At 39.8% G+C, this 20618-nt stretch overlaps 2 protein-coding genes and 1 pseudogene across 2 annotated transcripts; all 3 read right to left on the reverse strand.

Moving 5' to 3' along the window:
• Window positions 1–3516: 3516 nt before the first annotated feature.
• On the reverse strand, window positions 3517–6139 carry LOC144632036 (E3 ubiquitin-protein ligase TRIM71-like; annotated as a pseudogene).
• Window positions 6140–10958: 4819 nt separating this feature from the next.
• Window positions 10959–13647, reverse strand: LOC144631534 (E3 ubiquitin-protein ligase TRIM71-like). The gene has a single exon (XM_078489979.1). The coding sequence runs from the start codon at window positions 13499–13501 to the stop codon at window positions 11183–11185; it is 2319 nt and encodes a 772-aa protein (XP_078346105.1). The 5' UTR covers window positions 13502–13647; the 3' UTR covers window positions 10959–11182.
• A 3383-nt stretch (window positions 13648–17030) lies between these two features.
• LOC144631770 (uncharacterized) lies at window positions 17031–20604 on the reverse strand. The gene is made up of 4 exons (XM_078490325.1): window positions 20456–20604; window positions 19483–19757; window positions 17610–18904; window positions 17031–17408 (listed from the first exon to the last, which is right to left on the reverse strand). The coding sequence occupies exons 1-4, from the start codon at window positions 20469–20471 to the stop codon at window positions 17366–17368; spliced, it is 1629 nt and encodes a 542-aa protein (XP_078346451.1). The 5' UTR covers window positions 20472–20604; the 3' UTR covers window positions 17031–17365.
• Between the last annotated feature and the right edge of the window lie 14 nt (window positions 20605–20618).

Here is a 20618-nt window from a genome sequence, read left to right on the forward strand (position 1 = left end):
AATTTTAATCAATCTTGTTTCAAATATTGAATGTTTTTGTTTCTTGCCGCCTTTTCAAATACAACAAGCCTTTTCTAAATGGAACATATATATCCCCGCAATATTTACTTTTACGTTTAGAGTCATAAAAAAGTTCAAATAATCTATTTACGGATGTTTTATGAGCTGGGATTTTTCGCAATTTCTATCAAAACATCTTAATTAACGAACCAAATTTCCCAAGTGAAATTAAACTGACATGAAACAATGAAATTCGCTTTGTTCCAAGTTTGTGCGTCAGCAATGGAGATAAATCTGATAACTACCTTATGGATGAAAAATTCTTAAACAATGGATTAAAACAACATCATTGACGTAGAAAATAAATTTTAAGGGGTTTATTTTATTTATTCAGTTACGAAATATATAACTTTGCTAATGAATTGTAAATTTGGTTTGAAGTTTTCCGTCCAGGGGCGCAAAAAAACTTTATGGAAGTGAGAATGAAATCGAGTCATAAATCTGTCGTCTCTTCTTAGTGTAGAGAAGGCCGGTTCAATGTTATTAACCCGAATTTTGCTTGACAGCTTTAATTTGTGGTAAAGTTGCACAAGGATAGTTTTCCACTCCTTTGAAGTAAATAGCAAGCATCATTTAATTGATGTGAGACTATTATTTGATTTGATGTTTTTTCTTTACTTGGTATCAGTTGACGGTTCTGCAGACAACAGTCTGCAAGTTCTGTTTCATTAAGGCCCTTGATTTCTGTTGAAATGACCGGCAGTGGAAAAATGAAATCACCACAAGCTCATCTTATATCTGTTTCGTCTGTTTTCACCGTCCACAATGATATCCCGGCAGCCAAACGTCTACTCTTCAAAACGCATTTATTCAGCTTTTGAAATTTATTGCAATATTTAACGTGGGATTTGTAACACGACACAACAATCACAGGTTTATTATTTAAAAAAAATAGTCGGCTACAGTCTTGTAGGGAATCTGGAATGCTCCTTGTAATGTAAACAAAATTTCCAGCTATATTTAATCCAACCCAAGTAAGAAACAGTTGAATGAAAGTCAAACTGATTCCAATTCTAGATGTGCGGACTATTTCAAGAATAATTCTAACCTTCCCTTAGTTCAGGGTCAAGGTCTTAGTAACAGTCAATGACGTCATTATAGTTCTGCTTGTCCACCATGTTATGACGTAATCATTCGTGTTGTCCACCGCTAACAATACCGCAAAAATTGTTGTTTGACACTAAATGCCAACTTATAAGCCCTAGATTCTTCTCAGCTAACCAAACAAAGATATCACCATCAACGCCTACAATTAAGTATCAATTAACCTTATATTGGCAAAATCCGCAGGCTTTCTAGTAATTTCCATAATCAGGTTGTTCGAAAGAATTGTAAAGAAATTCAAAGTAACACGAGCTTTTATTTTCTCTTTTATAAAAGTGTTTGCTGCTGATGTTTTTTTTTTCTTAAGGTAGACATCAGTGAGGGCCTCCTGAGGGGTGGGGGACCATGTTCCCGTGTTTGCAACAAATTTTTCCTTGTGTACACGTGCACCCTAAAAGTATTTATTCGATTTTAGTGTTCCGTGTTTTTTAAAATATGCCATTGTTCGCGTGTTCCCAGCTTTATTTTCTTTTTGTTCCCATGTTCCTAAAAGTTAATGGTCATGCTCCCTTGTTACCTGAAACCCCTGGGGGTCCCCATCAGTCAAACCCGTAAGCTGAGGAACACAACATATTTACAAAAAACAATACTCACCTAAAGGTCACATAATACAGTGGAACCCCGCTTTACGGACACCCGCTTAATACGGACACCCCGCTATAACGGACGGTTTCGTTGGTCCCGACGAAAACCTCATACATTTTCTCGTAAATTAACCCGCTTAATACGGACACCCGTTAATACGACAGATACTTTTCCGTGTCCCGAGTGACAAACTGTCATACATTGTCAACCCCGCTTTACGGACACTGTTCATCTGTGCACTGTCGATTTTTACTGTCGTGAATATTTGCTAACTTTACCCTGGTCAAATAATGACAGAATTCGATGAGTTGAAACGATTTTCGTGACTTGCAAAGGTTTTGTCGAATCTTTAGTCCGCTTGGTTGTGTCGCAAGCTAATAGCTTCCGAGCAAAATAAAGTTACCAACTTTTACAAATGAGTTTGTAGAGTTTAAGAACGGTCACGGTCAGAGTTTCAGTTACATAGAAAACGTTATGTGGCTGTTGAAATGCATTTTATTTCTTGTATATAGTAAAGTTGCGACATTTTCAAATAATTCCACTGTTGAGGACTTGATCGTAAGGTTTTCGTAAAAAGAAGTGTGTAAAAACTATTAATTTTTGTCAGAGAGTTCACAGTTTGTATTTCTTACAGTTACAGTACAATTAAAGAAAGTTTTGTTGCCGTAAAAACGTTTGCCTTCGTCTTTGTGACGATAAAACATGTATCCGTGACTTTTTCTGTGACCCCGCTTAATACGGACACCCCGCTTAATACGGACAATTTGGCCTGTCCCCTTGGTGTCCGTATTAACGGGGTTCCACTGTAAAAATAAAAATTCACGCTAATCTTGGCTTACTTAATTAATTGTGCTTTGAACAACCAAGCTCAGGTATATATCACAGTCTGAATTCACCTCAGACACACTGTAACACTAGAATGAACACGTGTAGAGTGCATGTTATACTCAATGAGAATTCAGCATTTGGCCGTGGCTACTTAGTATCCTTGTGTGGTACTCATATTCTCATATTTGCAAAGGACCACGCTCATTGTCTACTAATGCCTCTTAGGATACGTTTTCAAAGTAAGCTGCAAATGAATGGGAACCAGTTGTTATGTCATGGGGCTTTTTGAGGGGGTGGCTTTCGACAGGTCACTGTCACGTTTCAATTTTTCTCCCAAAACTTTCGTGACACTTCAGTTTGATTCAGTTGCACTAGTCTTGCTTAAAAAAGGGGTAGGGGCTGAGAGGGAAGAAAAAAACGTTCAACCCGTTACGAATTATATTTACACTTGAACAAAAAGAAAAGAAGAAGCCACGAACCAACCGGCCCACACTGCCGGAGCTTATCCCGGTTTCCGTAGCATTAAGCGGCTAGGAATATTTCTACTCCCCCCTGAATGGGATGCTAGTTCATTGCAGGATTCCCCCCCCCAGCATTATGTCGCCGGTACCCATTTATACGCCTGGGTGGAGAGAGGCACTACGAGAGTAAAGTGTCTTGCCCAAGAACACAACACAAGTGACCCCCGCCAGGGCTCAAACTCGGACCGCTCGATCCGGAGTCCGGCGCACTAACCATTAGGCCACCGCGCCTCCCAGAGGGATAGACGAAATTCTGTACCCCACCCCTCCCTTCAATTCCTAGATCCGCCACTACTTTGATATACCTGCACGTTTCAACTACAAGTTCTCATTATATCAAAGGCAAAGGGATTACATTTGGAGAATTAGAGTTGTACGAAAGCAAGGGGAAAAATTGCTTGTTCAAATACTTAAAGCTTTATTACATCAGACAAGTCAAGTGGCAGTTTACAGAAATTTACAAAATCTATTTTCATCATTTACAGTAACATTTAAAAAAGCTATTGTTGATAAGAACAAAACATTATAAACTGTAAAAAAATTATCAATAACCGCACATATCAATTTTTTGTAGCCCAGAGCGGGAAGAATACATGACACTTAACATAAAAATTATTCAAAAATTAGTAATTCATTTTTGATAAAATTAGTGACAACAATACGACCGTCTCTAAGTACTAACACACCTCGAGGGTCTGAAAATACGTCACTTTCAAACTTTGTGACAAACATTCCATCTAAAGTAAATACATGGACCCCGTTTTTATCAGTTACTACAAGGTGTCCTGTTTTGGCGATTGCTAGTCCTGCAGGATAACTGAATTCTCCATTTTCAATATCTCCTGTGCCAATTTCTCTGAGAAAATTTCCTTCACAATCAAAAACTACAATTGTATCGGTGGCCCAGTTAGAGACAAATATTTTCCTTTCATAGTACAAGCAGTCAAATGGACAGAAATGATCTCTAGTTAGTTTCTTAAGGAGTTTACCTTCTGGAGAAAGAATATGGACTGCTTGATTAAAATCATTCCAGTTACAGACAATAACATTTCCCTGTTCATCTAAAGAGATTCCATAACAAGTTGCACCTTGATTTTCCTCGTCACCAATCTCTTTGATATAGTCACCATTTGGATTAAACAGCAGTATCTTATTCCCGGCTGCTACATAAATCCTGCCTGCACTATCAATGCATATCCCTCTTGGATCAGTCAGCAGCTCATGTTCAATAGTTCTGATGAAGTCTCCATTTTCATTGAATACTTGAAGTCGATTATTGTAATAATCACAAACAATGATCTCATTCTTGTCATTAACAGTGACCCCCCATGGTCTATCAAATTCTCCCCGCACCAGTCCCCTCTCCACCGACAGTTCGCACAAGTTTGTAGGATCGTTTCTTGACGTGAATGGACGGAAGATCGCTGATTTTCTCTCCATTTACACGAGCAGTAACTTTATGTTCTCCTTCCCGTTTTGGAATACAAGAAACCTCGTAGCAGCCATTATTCTTGTGCACAATTTTCATGTCTCCAGCGAGTGTTCCATCTTCTGCAGAGGCTAACTCCACCACGACACGATCACCAGGAGAATATGATTGTTTCCTGTCAGCATTGCGAGTTATAAATTTAAATCGTGTTTCCAGCCCGGCGGTCGCTTCATTAAAACCTTTCACAGTACATTTATTTGCTTTTGTAGCGGTTTTATCAAGGCGACCGATTCCTTCATTTTGAAGACTTTCGGATAAAGTTTTGTTTTTCACAAACACAGTCTGTGTAGTCTCCCTTTGACTAGCAGAAGCGATCAATTCTGGTGCTGGACGTACTTCAAGTAGCTCTTTCACGAACGTTTTTGCCGTCACAAGCTCCGCTGCCGTGCTGCAGTCAATGAAATGCTTTGCATGTGACACAGTGTTTTCAATCTTCTTCAGATGATCGACGATTTTTGTTTTATCCTTTGTCAAGCGATCTTGTTCTAGCTTTGCCTCTTTTTCCACCTCTGTAATCAATTCCTGTTCCCGTTGTTGAAGATTTAGGATCAGCGATTGGATTGTATCTTGAACTGTATCTTGAATTTGCCTTTTGAGAAATCGAGAACGTTCGTCGATTTTACAGGATTTCTCCTCCAATTCTCGCATGCAGCAAGAAAAAGTTTGTGTTTCCTTTTCTGCAGCTTCCAGTTGAGCAGCTATGTTTTGTTTCGCCGCTCTTGCATAAACTTCCAAATATTCCATATCGTGTTTATTATGTTCAACTGTCACGCAATTCTGACACACAGGGATGTCACACGTTTTGCAATAAAACTTCAGCACTTCTTTCTCGTGTAGCTCCTTCTGACAAAACGCCGGCCGCTTCAGAACCACTTCAAAATCCTTTTCTTGAAAATCTTTCAGGGCAAGAACGCGATGATCTCTGTTTGGGCGTAGAATGTTGTGCGCGTCGAGACAAGAACTGCACCAGAACCTGGCACAGTGAAAACAGTATGATGCTTCTTTGCTCTTCTTCTCGCAGTTTCCACAGGTCACTTTTGAGGTGCTGCATTCCTTGATTGCCAAAATATCCAGCAGATTTTTCAGGTAAAAACAGCTAGGCAGAGCTTCCATGGTGCCACTTTCGGGAACAGCGACTTCAATCTGGCAGAGCGGACATTTGATCTTGCCATGGAGGGCGCTGGTTCTCGCTACGTTGTTCAGACATTCAAGGCAGAAAATGTGTAAACACGGCAGCTGTTTTGGCTCTCTGTACAACTGCATGCACACAGAACAACTTACTTCTTCCTTGAGGTTATGCATCAGGGTAGGAACATCCATTTTAAACGCTCGAGACTTGACTAAAACGTTCAAATACTTTGTCAACGCCAGACGCTTCGACTTGATTCACTTTCGAAGTCTCGTGATTTCTCAGAAACGAAACGTCATAATAATCTGTTTATTCAAGCTATGAATGATTTCTTTGTTTCGGTCCGTCACGCGAGAACATGGGAGCTTTGGAATCGCGACGACAACGACCCCTGATCGTTTGACGGCGTTTCAACAGACGAATTTGCATGTCAACTCTAATGGAGTATGCAGCGATTGTTTCAATTGATTCAGTTTTACTGTTAACCCGAACTGTCTAGTCAGGTAGAACACGCAGGGACGAACGTTTATAAATTCGTTCGCAGCCTCAATTTCCCTTTTTGTCTGTGTTTGTTTGGAACTTGTCACGCGAGAATTCTGCTGTCACGCGAACATGTAATATCAGTTAACTATTACCGCTTGTCGAAATACAGATTATAAACTATGTACAGACGTAAGCATAAATTGATCATCTCTCATTTTAACAGCGATCTTCGCCAATTTGTTTGACAGTTTTTACAGAGATTCCAGCCATCACACCGCCTTGAAACCCGTACACGATACGCGAGGGAGGCGCCGTCGTTTTAAGTGAGAAATTAAATGAAAAGTGATCATCTGTCTGGCTATTCAGGCTGTGATTGACTTCTTTGTTTTGGTTTGTCACGCGAGAATAAGAAAGCTTTCTATCGTGACAGCAAACCCGCGGACCAGATGAAAACCTTTGTTATAAACGAAATTATTTTAATGGAGTGGTTTGGATTGACATATTTCAAGTCCTTCTTCTTTTATTTAACAGAATATTCTTGTCTGACAAATCATAGTAGTGTTAACTATCGACTATGGACCAATGGAACAAATTTGTTGTTTCTCATGTGTTTGTTTGGGTTTGTCACGCGATAATTCAAGTGTCACGCGAACATACTAGTGTGCTTCCGGTGTGTAAAGATCAGTTACCATTCCCTTACCCGGCTTGTCTTTAGATGTTAAATCTAAGGAATTGCCGACTTGATACATGATCAGCGCACTAGCTCAATATAAAGCGTTGATCACTAATCTTAAGGACAAGCTTGCAGGGAACCAGAAACACAGAAATAGCGAATGACAGACTGTGTACAAGTCTAGCTGGTGCCATGCCTTTCCGTTACCAGTGTGGTGAAAACACTTTACTGGGCGGCAGATCTACAAAATGCCCTTACAGGAGACCCCCTTTTTTGTAACGTGTGAGTAAAGTAATCAATGCTTCGCGAATCGCGAAGGAAAAGATTGAGATCCAATCAGGATCCAAACAGGAGCGAACAGGAGGAATTAGGGTGGGTGGGTGGGTAGGGACCCGTCCCTTGGTCCACCGCTGCTATTTTTAGCGAAGCAAGACAGAGCAATTTGGTTTGCCAAGATTTTTCAACTATTTCATTAAGTGATTTCTTTGTCTTTAGGAAAAACTGGTAAGACTTTGGTAACAGTGAAGTAAATTTTGGAGATGGACAGGAGGCGGGAGTCTGGGAGCCTGGGGGGGCGAAAAGCGGAGGCGCGAAAAGAGAGGGTTGGACTGTTGGAAATTTCCAACATTGCGTAATAATCTATAACAGAGAAATCGCCAAGGTGCTGTAATCACTTAGGAAGGGATGAGAACTGGGAGTAAACGATACAGATGCAGGAAGTTCAGTCCACTGCCCCTCCCCCCCCCCCCCCCAATCCACTTTTCCATAACTACGTTTAATATCGCGAGGCAGCACGCACATTTTAAAGGAAAGAGAAACAGACCCTTGAGATCAAGCCACTTGGCTAATTCATGTTTCTATACAACCTTTTATTTTGTTCTGTTATTGTCATGCCAGACTAATTAGGAAAAAAGTATTTGAGAAATGAATAATTGTGGTTTCTGATTATAATTATTTGACTTATTTGGATGAAAAGAATGAAGAAGCTACTAGCTCAGATTTAAGAATATCACTGGTTTTAGACTAAATTTTGATAAACATTTGACAATAAAAATAAGCGACAGTAAGACACAACGTTTCGATGTCATCCTGACATCATTTTCAAGTGACAAATAAAATAACGGTTCAACAGTGTTATATATGCGGTTAGAGGTGTGATGTTTCATTAACATATTTGTTTTAAACAAATAGTTTCGCGCGGATAGAATCCGATTGCGTGTTCAGGCTAGGTTTATTCTTTCTAATAAACAACATTTCGTAAATCAAGCAGTCCAGTTTTCCGCTGCATTTCTTTAGGACGGAAAAATTACTGGTAAGGTCGCCGATGTTATTAAGGCCGTGATCGTTCTTTAAATGCTTCCCGATTGCGGAGAACCTATGTTCATCAATACGTTGGTGTAGGTGCCGGCTGGTATAGCCGACATAATCTGCATCGCACAGATCACATTTCTCACTTTGTCACCTCAGTGATGACCAAAGATCCTCTCGTGCCAGCTGAAGTACCTAACAACAAGGATATCATTCACCGAGTGGTATTACCTTTTAAAGATCAAACGTCGGCCGACGGAGTCAAAAAACAACTATCTGACCTGAGCAAGAAAATCGATCACACTCTTCAACCAGTATTCAAGAGTCGCAAAATCGGTGAAGATCTCAAGATGCGTGAACCAAAACCACCTTTAATAAATCAACAATGCGTTGTGTACAATTACCAATGTGATCTGTGCGATGCAGATTATGTCGGCTATACCAGCCGGCACCTACACCAACGTATTGATGAACATAGGTTCTCCGCAATCGGGAAGCATTTAAAGAACGATCACGGCCTTAATAACATCGGCGACCTTACCAGTAATTTTTCCGTCCTAAAGAAATGCAGCGGAAAACTGGACTGCTTGATTTACGAAATGTTGTTTATTAGAAAGAATAAACCTAGCCTGAACACGCAATCGGATTCTATCCGCGCGAAACTATTTGTTTAAAACAAATATGTTAATGAAACATCACACCTCTAACCGCATATATAACACTGTTGAACCGTTATTTTATTTGTCACTTGAAAATGATGTCAGGATGACATCGAAACGTTGTGTCTTACTGTCGCTTATTTTTATTGTCAAATCACTGGTTTTAGTATTGTTTTTGCTTTTTCAGATTAAGGTGGCTGGTAACGGTTTCAAGCACTTTCCAGCTCTTATACTTTGACGGGTCAGTACTACAAATCTTTATCAATTGATGCTACAATAATGGTATAAAATTAATGCCCAATGATTGGTAAATATGTTGTGATTATTTTCATGACGTCACTGGTTACTATAGCAACAGTATACCCTGTTAAAAACACCCTTAATTTCGGCTTTAAGTGCTTATAACTCAAAAACGAGCTCGATGACCCCCATTTTTTATTATTGAACATTGATCAGCATGTTAAGATACAACTTTTTGCAAAATTAAAAAAAATTCTACGAAGCGGTTTCAGAGCCACCTTAAATTTTCAAAATTTTAAGGTGGCTCTGAAACCACCTCGTAGAAATTTTTTTTTGCCCCCTCATGAAGAATGTCTCTGAAATAGATTCAGAGCTTTCAGATTTCAAAATTTTCTGGAGGGCACGTCCCCAGAACTAACAAGCAAGATGTCAATACTTGTTACTTTCCTCTCACTGTGCAAGTATATCTGGCATATTGTTTTACAACCCGGGCACATGTTTTACATAGTATCCTGTGATGGACATACAAAGTCTGCCATACAGAGGAGGCAGTCAGTTATCCTAAACACTTGATACTACAAATAAAACCCGGAGTTAGATTCCACGGTTTGTCAGTGTAATCTACCTGGGTCGTGTTTAACCAGTAAAATCAAGAACTGAAGAGATAGCTTAAAGATTTGATTAATGGTTTCCCAGGTGCAGGAGGAGAAAGGGATGAAGCAGAGAGATGGCCCTTTTGCGCTGAGCCTTACAGGTCCTTACAAGAGAGCCCATTAGACCTAAAGGGGGAAATGTGCGTGATCCACCTTCACCCCCTCCCACTCTACCCCTCCAACCTCTGATATATATTTGCACACTTCAATTTCACAAGTATCTGCAATAATATCCCACCCATTAATTTTTGCGCGCACTCATTGACGATGGGTATCAGCGAATAAACCCCGACAGATTTGATATCTGTCGCCCAATATTGTAGGCAGGCACAAAACAAACGAATTTAGTCACCTATTCAATTATAACATTTAATGAAATCACAGTCTTTAAAAATCAACTTGCATCTATTTCAACCACAACTACCCGGGTTTATTATGGAGGTTTTTTCTTAAAAAATTACTGGTGATAAACGCATTATAGAAACTGTTCATTTTTCGACATTCTTTCAGCCTCGGGCATTATCCTCCAATATACCAGCTGCCTGAAGGGGTTTATTTACTAAGTGCTTATTATCACATGGGGACTAAGTTAGGAGAGTTAGATTTCTGGAACTAGGAAATAACAGTTGTAACGTCTTCCCGCGCGCGCTTACCCCTTTTTTTCTAGCTTACTCTTCGCGAAATAATTATCTCTCTAAGGGGTCTGTCACTGTGCCCCTGACGAGAATGGCAGACTTTCTGAGCTTTCATGACAATCTACTCCGATCCAGGAAAACTTATTAGTGAGCTCACTATTATAATTTCTTCAATTTAACTAACAATGATAATTTACCTAAGCGATAAAATTAAATAGGGACAACAGATCACTACTAAGTAAACTACCATAGCCACTCATTGCGTCGGTTACTTACACAAACATAACTATTAGGACTTTTTTCTTTACCATCTAGTCAGTAAACCCTCTAGTCAGTCAGTCTTATGGATGGTTTTCTGCACTTTCGACCTTCGTCTGCTCAGTCTGTTTGTTCAGACCTTTCACGTGCTTATGCACATGTCAGGCTGTTCACTCGGCGGTTCGTTCGGATCGTTGTTTTTGCAGTCTTCATCCGTACGTTACTTACATAAACAGTAAAAGCCGAAATATTAAAACCTACTGAGTTCCGAAACTTTTTGGTTTTAATATCACAAATGGCATCCCACAGCGTTGGAACTATTCCTTCGTTTCAAATAATCAAAACAATGTACAAAATGGTAAAAGTTTTATTACAGCAAACAAACTAAGTGGCAGCTTACAGAAATTTACAAAAGCTATATTGTAATCAACAAGCTCTATTTACAAGAATTATTTGCAAAAGCTATTGTTGATACAGAACGCCTAAGAACGAAACAATATAAACTGTAAGTAAATTATCAATAAAGGCGTATATCAAAATTTTTTATAGCCAAAAAATTATTCAAAAATTAGAAATTTATTATTGTCACAATCAGTGACAACAATACGACCGTCTTTAAGTACTGACACACCTCGAGGGACTGAAAATACGTCACTTCCAAACTTTGTTACAAACATTCCATCTAAAGTGAATACTTGGACCCCGTTATTAACAGTTCCTACAAGGTGTCCTGTTTTGTCGATTGCTAGTACTGCAACTCGACTGAATTCTCCATTTCCAGTACCCGGTGTGCCAATTTCTTTGAGAAACTTTCCTTCACAATCAAAAACGTCAATTGTATCGGTGGCCAAGTTAGAGACGAATATTTTCCTTTCATAGTACAAGCAGTCGTATGGCATGAAATCATCTCTAGTTAGTTTCTTAAGGAGTTTACCTTCTGGAGAAAGAAAATGGACTGCTTCATAACAATCTTCCTGGTTACAAACAATAATATTTCCCTGATTGTCTAATGAGATTCCATACCACCATGCATCTTGATTTTCCTCGTCAGCAATCCTTTTGATATAGTCTCCATTTGGATCAAACAGCAGTATCTTATTGTCGGCTGCTACACAGTAAATCCTGCCTGCACTATCAATGCATATTCCTGTTGGATAAGTCAGCAGCTCATGTTCAATAGTTCTGATGAAGTCTCCATTTTCATTAAATACTTGAAGTCGATCATTGTACTCATCACAAACAATGATCTCATTCTTGTCATTAACAGTGACCCCACATGGCCAACTAAATTCTCCAGCACCAGTCCCCCCTTCACCGACAGTTCGCACAAGTTTGAAGGATCGTTTCTTGACGTGAATGGACGGAAGATCGCTGATTTCCTCTCCATTTACACGAGCAGTAACTTTATGTTCTCCTTCTCGTTTTGGAATACAAGAAACCTCGTAGCTGCCATTATTCTTGTGTACAATTTTCATGTCTCCAGCGAGTGTTCCATCTTCTGTAGAGGCTAACTCCACCACAACACGATCACCAGGAGAATATGATTGTTTCCCTTCAGCATTGCGAGTGATAAATTTAAATCGTGTTTCCACCCCGACGGTCGCTTCATTGAAGTTTTCCACAGTGCATTGATTTGCTTCTGTGGCGGTTTTATCAAGGCGACCGATTCCTTCATTTTGAAGACTTTCGAATAAAGTTTTGTTTTCCACAAACACAGTCTGTGTAGTTCCCTTTTGACTAGCAGAGGCGATCAATTCTGGTGCCGGAAGTTCTTGCAGTAGCTCTCTCATTAACGTATTTGCTCCTACTAGCTCCGCTGCGGTGCTGCAGTCAATAAAATGCCTTGCCTGTGACATAGTGTCTTCAATCTTCTTCAGATGAATGATGATGTTTCTTTTATCCTTTGTCACGCGATCTTGTTCTATCTTTGCCTCTTGTTCTACTTCCGTAATCAATTCCTGCTCCCGTTGTTGAAGATTTAGGATCAGCGATTTGACTGTATCTTGAACTTGCTTTTTGACGAATTGGGAACGCTTTTCGATTCTACAAGATTTCTCCTCCAATTCTCGCAAGCAGTCAGAAAAAGTTTGTGTTTCCTTTTCTGCAGCTTTTAGTTGAGCAGCCATGTTTTGCTTCGCCGCTCTTGCAGTTACTTCCAAATATTCCACATCGTGTTTACCATGTTCAACTGTCACGCAATTCTGACAAACAGGGATTTCACACATTTTGCAATAAAACTTCAACACTTCTTTCTCGTGTAGCTCCTTCTGGCAAAACGCCGGCCGCTTCAGAACCACTTCAAAATCCTTTTCTTGAAAATCTTTCATCGCAAGTACGCGATGATCTCTGTTGGGGCGTAGAATGTCGTGCGCGTTTTGACGTAGCTCCCCCTCACAAGATGCCAGCCGCTTGAAAACGCCTTTAAAATCCTTTTCTTGAAAATCTTTCAGAGCAAGAACGCGATGGTCTCTGTTTGCGCGCAGAATGTTGGCAATGTTGTGCACCGCGAGGCAAAAATTACACCAGAATCCACCACAGTTAAAGCAGTAAGATGCTTCTTCGCTCTTCTTCTGGCAGTTTCCACAGGTCACTTTTGAAGTGCTGCATTCCTTGTAGGCCAAAATATCCAGCAGATTTTTCAGGTAAAAACAGCTTGGCAGAGTTTCCATGGTGCCACTTTCAGGAACAGCGACTTCAATCTTGCAGAGCGGACATTCTATTTTGCCATGACGGGCGCTGATTCTCGCTATGTTGTTCAGACATTCAAGGCAGAAAATGTGTAAACACGGCAGCTGTTTTGGCTCTCTGTACAACTGCATGCACACAGAACAACTTACTTCTTCCTTGAGGTTATGCATCAGGGTAGGAACATCCATTTTAAACGCTCGAGACTTGACTAAAACGTTCAAATACTTTGTCAACGCCAGACGCTTCGAATTGATTCACTTTCGAAGTCTCGTGATTTCTCAGAAACGAAACGTCATAAGAATCTGTTTATTCAAGCTATGAATGGTTTCTTTGTTTCGGTCCGTCACGCGAGAACAAGAGGGTCGGACAAGGGAGCTTTGAATCGCGACAGCAACGCCCCCTGTTCGTATGACGACGTTTCAACGGATGAATTTGCATGTCTATTAATGGAGTATACAGCGATTGTTTCAATTGATTTAGTTTTACTGTTAACCTGAACTGTCTAGTCAGTAAAACAGGCAGGGCCGAACTTTTATGAATTCCTTTGCAGCCGACATTTCTCTAGCCACCCACGCAGTCGTTCTGAGGGGCGATCATGTTTCACTCCTCCCAACGAACGTGTTTGTTTGGTACTTGTCACGCGAGAATTCTGCTGTCACGCGAACATGTAATATATATCAGATAACTATTACCGCTTGTCGAAATACAGATTAACAATGCACGTACAGAAGTAAGCACAAATTGATCATCACTCATCTTAATAGCGCCGGGCGAGCTTCGCTAATTTATACGACAGTTTTTACAGAGATTCCCGCCATCACACTGCCATGAAAACCGTACCCGATAGGCCGATACGCTTGGTAGGCGGCGTTGTGTGGGAGTGAGGCGCGTGGGGCCGAGGAATCAAGTGACCTGCTACAGCAACATGACTGATCAACAGTGTACGAGTGTGACGCTCCTTTCTGTTACCAGAGTGGTGTTCAACACTTTGCAGGGCGGTCTATCTACGAGACGGCCCTATTTAATAACTGGGAGACATTCTTCTTGCACGCACCAGTCTATAAAGTAAGACACGTTCAGGAATCAGGGTTTAATGTATTGGCGTGGCAGGGGGTGCACATTCGAGCCACGAGCTGAAAGGATGTCCGGAGGAGTGCTTCCCCTGGGAGATTTTTAAATCTGGGGTCTCTAAAATAACATGTTTCTAGCCTTCTGAGAGCATTTGCCTGCAATTATTAACTGACTAAAATCAAAACGATAGCAGTAGGAAAACACTAGTTACGCTATTCCAACTATTGTACTCAGACAGGACACACCACTCTGCAAAAGGACAGGTGGTCTCTTCATGTACGCCCCTTAAAAGATGGTGTCTTGTTTGTATAATTATATATATATATAACCCCCACTCTATCTGAGGAGTAGAAACTAAGAAAAAGATTCAAACCTCCGCCATTTCTCCAGCAAGGCAAGCCGTCATGCACACCCAATATGAAAATCTCAACTCAAATTATACGGCCAATAAATTTTGTCCATTTGGCTTACCAGACAGGTGATATCTTGCATAGACCGAAAACCTTTCTGAGGAGCCTCTGCGGAGGAGAGGGGAGGCTCTTCATGCTCTGGTACTGGAGATGCAAAACTCACATGCGAAGCCATTCAAGCTTGCTAGAGAAAACAATATAGGAAGAGGCGGAGGGGTAGAGGGGTCCATCCCTAGATCCACAAATGATATTTTTAGGGAAACAAGATAAAGTGATTTGGTTTTGCCAAGATTTGTAAACTATAACAGGGACGGCGGAGCCGAGGGGCTTTAGCCCCCCCACTTTTTCCGAAAAAATAAAGACTTACTAAGAGAAAAGTCTCTTAAGCCCCCCCCACTTAAAGTCACTAGTCAGCCCCCCCACCTGGAAAACTGCTCCGCCGTCCCTGTATAAGCTGGTAATAACAGTAAGTGAGCAAATAGTAGAGGGGGGTGGACAGGGGGCGGGTAGCCTAAGAAGAAGGGAAAACTACTAGTACGCCGAGGGGGCAAAGAGAGGGTGGGAATTCAGATTCCCAAGGTGGAGGAAACTGGGAGAAATAGGGTAAAAAATTTCCCAACAGTGCACCCCCCCCCCACCCCTGTTAAATAAGTTTAATATTGTCAGGTAACACCTGGAACTGAAAAGAATGACAAACAGAGAAACAGACCCTTGAAGTCAAGCCACTTGGCTAAACTTTAATTCATGTTTTCTATACAACCTTTTATGTTGTTGTATTTATTGTCACACAAGATTATGAAAAATATTGGTGAAGGAAATAAATGGAGAAAATGAAGATAGAAGCAACTAGTTCAGAATATCACTGGTTTCAGTGTTACCGGTAAGACAGACAAAATGTAGACTAAGTATCTTTCCAATCTATTGTCCATGATTTGATAAGAATTGTTGTATCAACCCTAAAGCTTCAATTTCGAAATGTTTTACATGTACAGTCAACTCTCCACTATATACTGACACCTTCAGGACCACAATTGGGTGTCCGCAGAAGAGAAAGTCCGTAGTGGCAGGAGTTAGTTGTGTTTGTGTTTCTTTTCGTCTCACTGCAAATAAAGTTAAATTTGCACTTTTCTTTTATGGAAAATATATTAACATCTCCAAACAATTAGTAAGCCACTAGTTTATAAAAGCACACTCAACATTCTGGGAAACTACAGAAAAAAAAAAGAAAAAAATGATTAAATTTGTTACCATTAAGTAAATGTACCGCAAGTTAAAAATAGATATTGTTGAGTGTTGTTCGGTACAATGTACATGAACCACCTGAATACAGCATGCTAATTTAATAATAAAAGGATCTGGCAAATTGTTCTGGCTAATGTTGAAATATTATGTATGGTTAAGTTATTAGAGTTCAGTTGTGGACTGTAAAGTGTGATTGATGAAGAAATAACATGTACATGTAGTGTACATGTACTTGATCAGTAAAACCTTTTTGTTTTTACTTACTAGGTACAGGCTAAAAAAATAGTCAAGACGGGAGTAAGTTGCATAAGCACATCATGGCGAGAATGATTGCAAATTAAAACGTATATTGAAACAGTAATATTAAACAAAATACAGGATTCAACCCTTTCCATAAATTTGACATAATAACTATTTAGAAACTAACTAGTCACTGAGGATGCTGTGTAATCCTTGTCTGGCCGATGGTTTATGACTTTAGTACCTGAATTTTGTTTAACCCCATATATAGAAATTCAAGTCAACTAGCTTTAAAACAAATAAAACATGCTAGCATTTAATGCATGTGCATCTCTTAAGTGAAGTGAACTGTTTTTGCCATCTCATCTCTGAGGTACTTGTTAACCGATCAAGCATTTAAAGACTTTAGAAACCATGTCAGGGGCAAGGGACTACAGTGGCAATGTAAATTGCACCTGAGTCGGCAGCACCACTGGATATATCTTACATATATTAATTTGTACTAAAATTAATTAAATTTGTATTTATGCATTTAATATGCAACTGTACACACATATTAATTTTGTTCAGTCAGATGTTTGCAATTGACCATGTTCTAAACGAGCAGGGGACTGGGTACGAACATTTTTTCTTGGTACGAATATTCAATATTGATTGAATTGAAAATGGGCACCTCATCTGAAAGAGATGGAAAAATTAGTAAATTTACCAAATTTGATGGTTATTGGTTTAAACACAAAGGTATGTTGCACTTTTAAAAATAAGAGAGCTTAGTATGGATTGGAGGACGCCTGTCCCTCCAATCCATACTAAGTGTACCATGCCGTTGGGTTTAAACCAATAACCGTCAAATTTGGTGAATCTACTAATTTTTGGATGCTCTTTCAGTTGACATGCCCCATTTTTCAATTCAATCGATATTGAATGTTTGTACCGCAGAGTAAATATGTTTGTACCCAGTTCCCTGCTCGTTTAGAACATGGCTAATTGAGCTGGTTGATAAACATTGAGCTGTCAGTTAACATATAGTGTACATTGCGTGACAATTTTTTAATAAAAAAGAGAAAATTGGAGATTTCTCTTTAGATATTAAGGTATTTTAAGTTCCACCCTTGGAAAAGGATTGACCAACCTAAAACAAGACATTTAACAATAAGTGAATTTAAAATATTATCAATGATATCAGATCAATCAAATGCGTCTAAGCAGGATTTGACCATTGAATACTGTAAAGAATGATAAAAATATGGGAAGATACAGCTACAGTACTTTAGAGTTGTCATAGATGCAAAGATAAAAGTGAAGTTAAAGTTTTGTGAAATCAATGTCATACCCAGTGCACTGATAGCCGGCTTTCTTTTCTTCTCCTTTGCAGGCCAATCCAAGACCTAATGACTTGCGGCAACTCTGAGGTGTACTACACGCCTTGCTGATGCTAAATCTCTCTGGTGAAAATAGGAATCCATAATCTATGTCACCCTCCTTGAGCGGTGTAAAAAACCCACTGTCTGAGCCATAGTTTAGGGGGGTAAACCCTAGGTGACCATTACCAGAACCCATCGGTGACACCAAAAGAGACGCTAGGAAGCTCTGGTTGCCGCAGGCCTTGGTGGGTGTGATCATTGGCTTAACAGGCGAGAGACATGTAAAGTCACTGACGTTGTTTCTATTAAAGATAGATCCTGGCGATGTGATTTCATTGGCTTGTGAATTGATTGCTGCTAAGGTGGGCTGCGGGCGTGGTCGCAGGGGGGATCGTTTGGGTTGAGGCAAACTTTGTTTCCTTTGTGAGCTTGTAGTAGTTGTCTTAATCCTGTTTCCAGGCTTCGTTTTTCTTTTGTCTGTTCTTTTTTTCTTGGCACATGGGGCCGACATTTCATTTTTTATTTGATCTTCATTCAAAATGGGATTATTGCAGGTTTTCCTACTGCTAATTGTTGTACTTGTGGGGCAATCATTTGAGAGAATTTCACTTTCCCTGTTTTCAATATCATAAAGCCCTTGTTCCACTGTCACATTTAAATGATTGTGTTTGCTGATTTCTTGCGCTACTTGAGCAAGAGATGCTGAGCATCCAGACCCAATTACTTCCTCTGTAGCCATATTTCCAGAAAGGCTGCTATCGCTTTCTTGTTCAAGTTCTTCAGATCCTTCAACTTTCAAAGCTTCTCTAACACACTCTTCACTTGACGTTTCTGTTGCCATGGGAACAAAAGTTGGATTCACCCCTACGGCTGCCATGTTTCCTACTGCAGCTTGAGCTGCTATTTTGTTAGCCATGTTCATATACATCTGCGTCGGTAAGATCACAACTGGTATACTACCACCGGGCAATCCATTGACGCTTCCGTCAGTTAAAATTTGAACACCCCCCTTGTTTAGGAATGGGCTTGCCATAAGCAGATTATCAGCAGGTTTGGGCAGGATTGGTCGCAATCCTTTTGTATTTGAAAGCTCTGTGGTCATGTTTTGGTTCATTAGCGGCTGTTGATGCTTCATCACCTCTTTCATGATGTTTTCTTTTCCTTCTGGGGATATGGACCAGTAACTGCCCTTACCAGGGAGACTGGAAGGTCTTTGGGCTTTGAGGAAAAAGCTGTGAAGTGACAGGTTATGGCGGATGGAATTCTGCAAAAGTAAAATTCTCAAACACTATTTTAATGTTTTCAGACAACGATCCTAGCTTGCAATAATTTAATTCTTGTACTTTGCAAACATTTAATTATAGGACTGTGGCATGTCAGTCTTTTTATTATAGTTTGATTTTCATGTATTTTAAAGTAAGGCTTTATTTTTTAGGACCCTCCTTTAAACCACCCCTAGGGGGTCTCCATGTTAAAATATTATGTATTATTATTATTATTATTATTATTATTTAAAAACAAACTACCCTAAAAAGCAAAAGAGTCTTAAAGTTCATCCCTCTATAATTTTCAGATGTAGTTAACTGAGCAAGGGCAAAGGTTATAGCAAGCTGAATAAGGATTAATTGAGTACATGGGCTGTGTTTTTTTCAAGTGTGTGAGGTGAATGAGAGCTGAGGGCATGAGAGGTAGCAATTTTGGGGGTGTTTCTCCATGCTCCAAGATTTCACACATCTCTCACACAAATAGAAAGGACTGGGTGCTACCCAGTCTAAGGCAGACTCAAAGCTCAGGTGCTTGTAGTTAACATTTTAAGGAATCATATTATCATGTGCAATATACCTTCCATGCCTTTTTGCAATTTTTATAGTAAGGGAAGTTGTCCTCTATCCATTTATATATGTCCTGCAATGTCATACGTTTCTCTGATGTACTGTTAATAGCAAGAAGTATTAGGGTGGCATAAGAATAAGGAGGCTTAGGGTAAGGATTCATAGATGTCGGCTCAGTTGTTGCTGCATTATTTGTCTGTTGAGTTTCCAGCAGTGGATTAGATTCCAGTTTGCACAGCCACTGCATGTTAGTCAGGCTGTCATCAAGAGAAGTACTTGGGATTCCTGTGCAATCAAACAATTTAAAATATAAAGCATGTATACTGTAAGGTGATTATATTCTTCTGCAAACTGAAAATGGCAACACTCTAGATCTACTTTGCTATAAGAGGGTACAGTGCGACATATTTGTTTCGTCCTTTTATCTGTCTTGTTGCCCTTCAAACCCAGATAAGTGTTCGGATAATACCAGTAGAAAACAATTAATAAATGCAAACAAAGCTTGAGTAGAACAGCAGAAAAACAGCAACCGAAAAGTAGGCGACCGAGAGATTTTACAAAGTCAGAATGGAGGTATGGATCAAATTAGGAGAATGGCGATAACGCATACGCTGACCGGAAAAGAATGTTTAACACCAGACGTGCTTCAAAAGTGTGGCATGCGTGTAACGGTATAAACACGACAAACCGTTTGAATTAAAGATCAGGTAGATAAAACAAATTATGTGCTAATTTCTCCCATCTGATCTAACCCAAGGCCCGTTAAATATCTGTAGCTCATCAAAAAAGATAACAGTAAGAAATTTTAACTAAAGATCGCCAACATTAAATTGGTGCAAACCCTGTAGCTATCTCGATCGATTTGTCTGAGACAGAACTATAAAAATATTGCCATTTATAAAATTCTTCGACCTATTAGCACACACTCATAAACGCAATTTGATTTACAGATAATGAATTAAAACAAGGCAGAATTAACTCACGTTCTCTTGAAGACATAATGCAATTGAAGATCTCTGTGGCCCTGTACCAGATCGCAAGAAAACTAAAGATTTTTAAAAGTGTTCGAACCAACGTGTTTCGTACACTTGATCTTGGATGTTGCACAGTTTGAAATTCCTTCTTCCGTTGCGTTTTAGCCAATCA

The sequence above is a fragment of the Oculina patagonica genome, chromosome 12 (genome assembly GCF_052425735.1).
Source record: "Oculina patagonica isolate OP01 chromosome 12, crgOcupat, whole genome shotgun sequence".
Taxonomy (NCBI): domain Eukaryota; kingdom Metazoa; phylum Cnidaria; class Anthozoa; order Scleractinia; family Oculinidae; genus Oculina; species Oculina patagonica.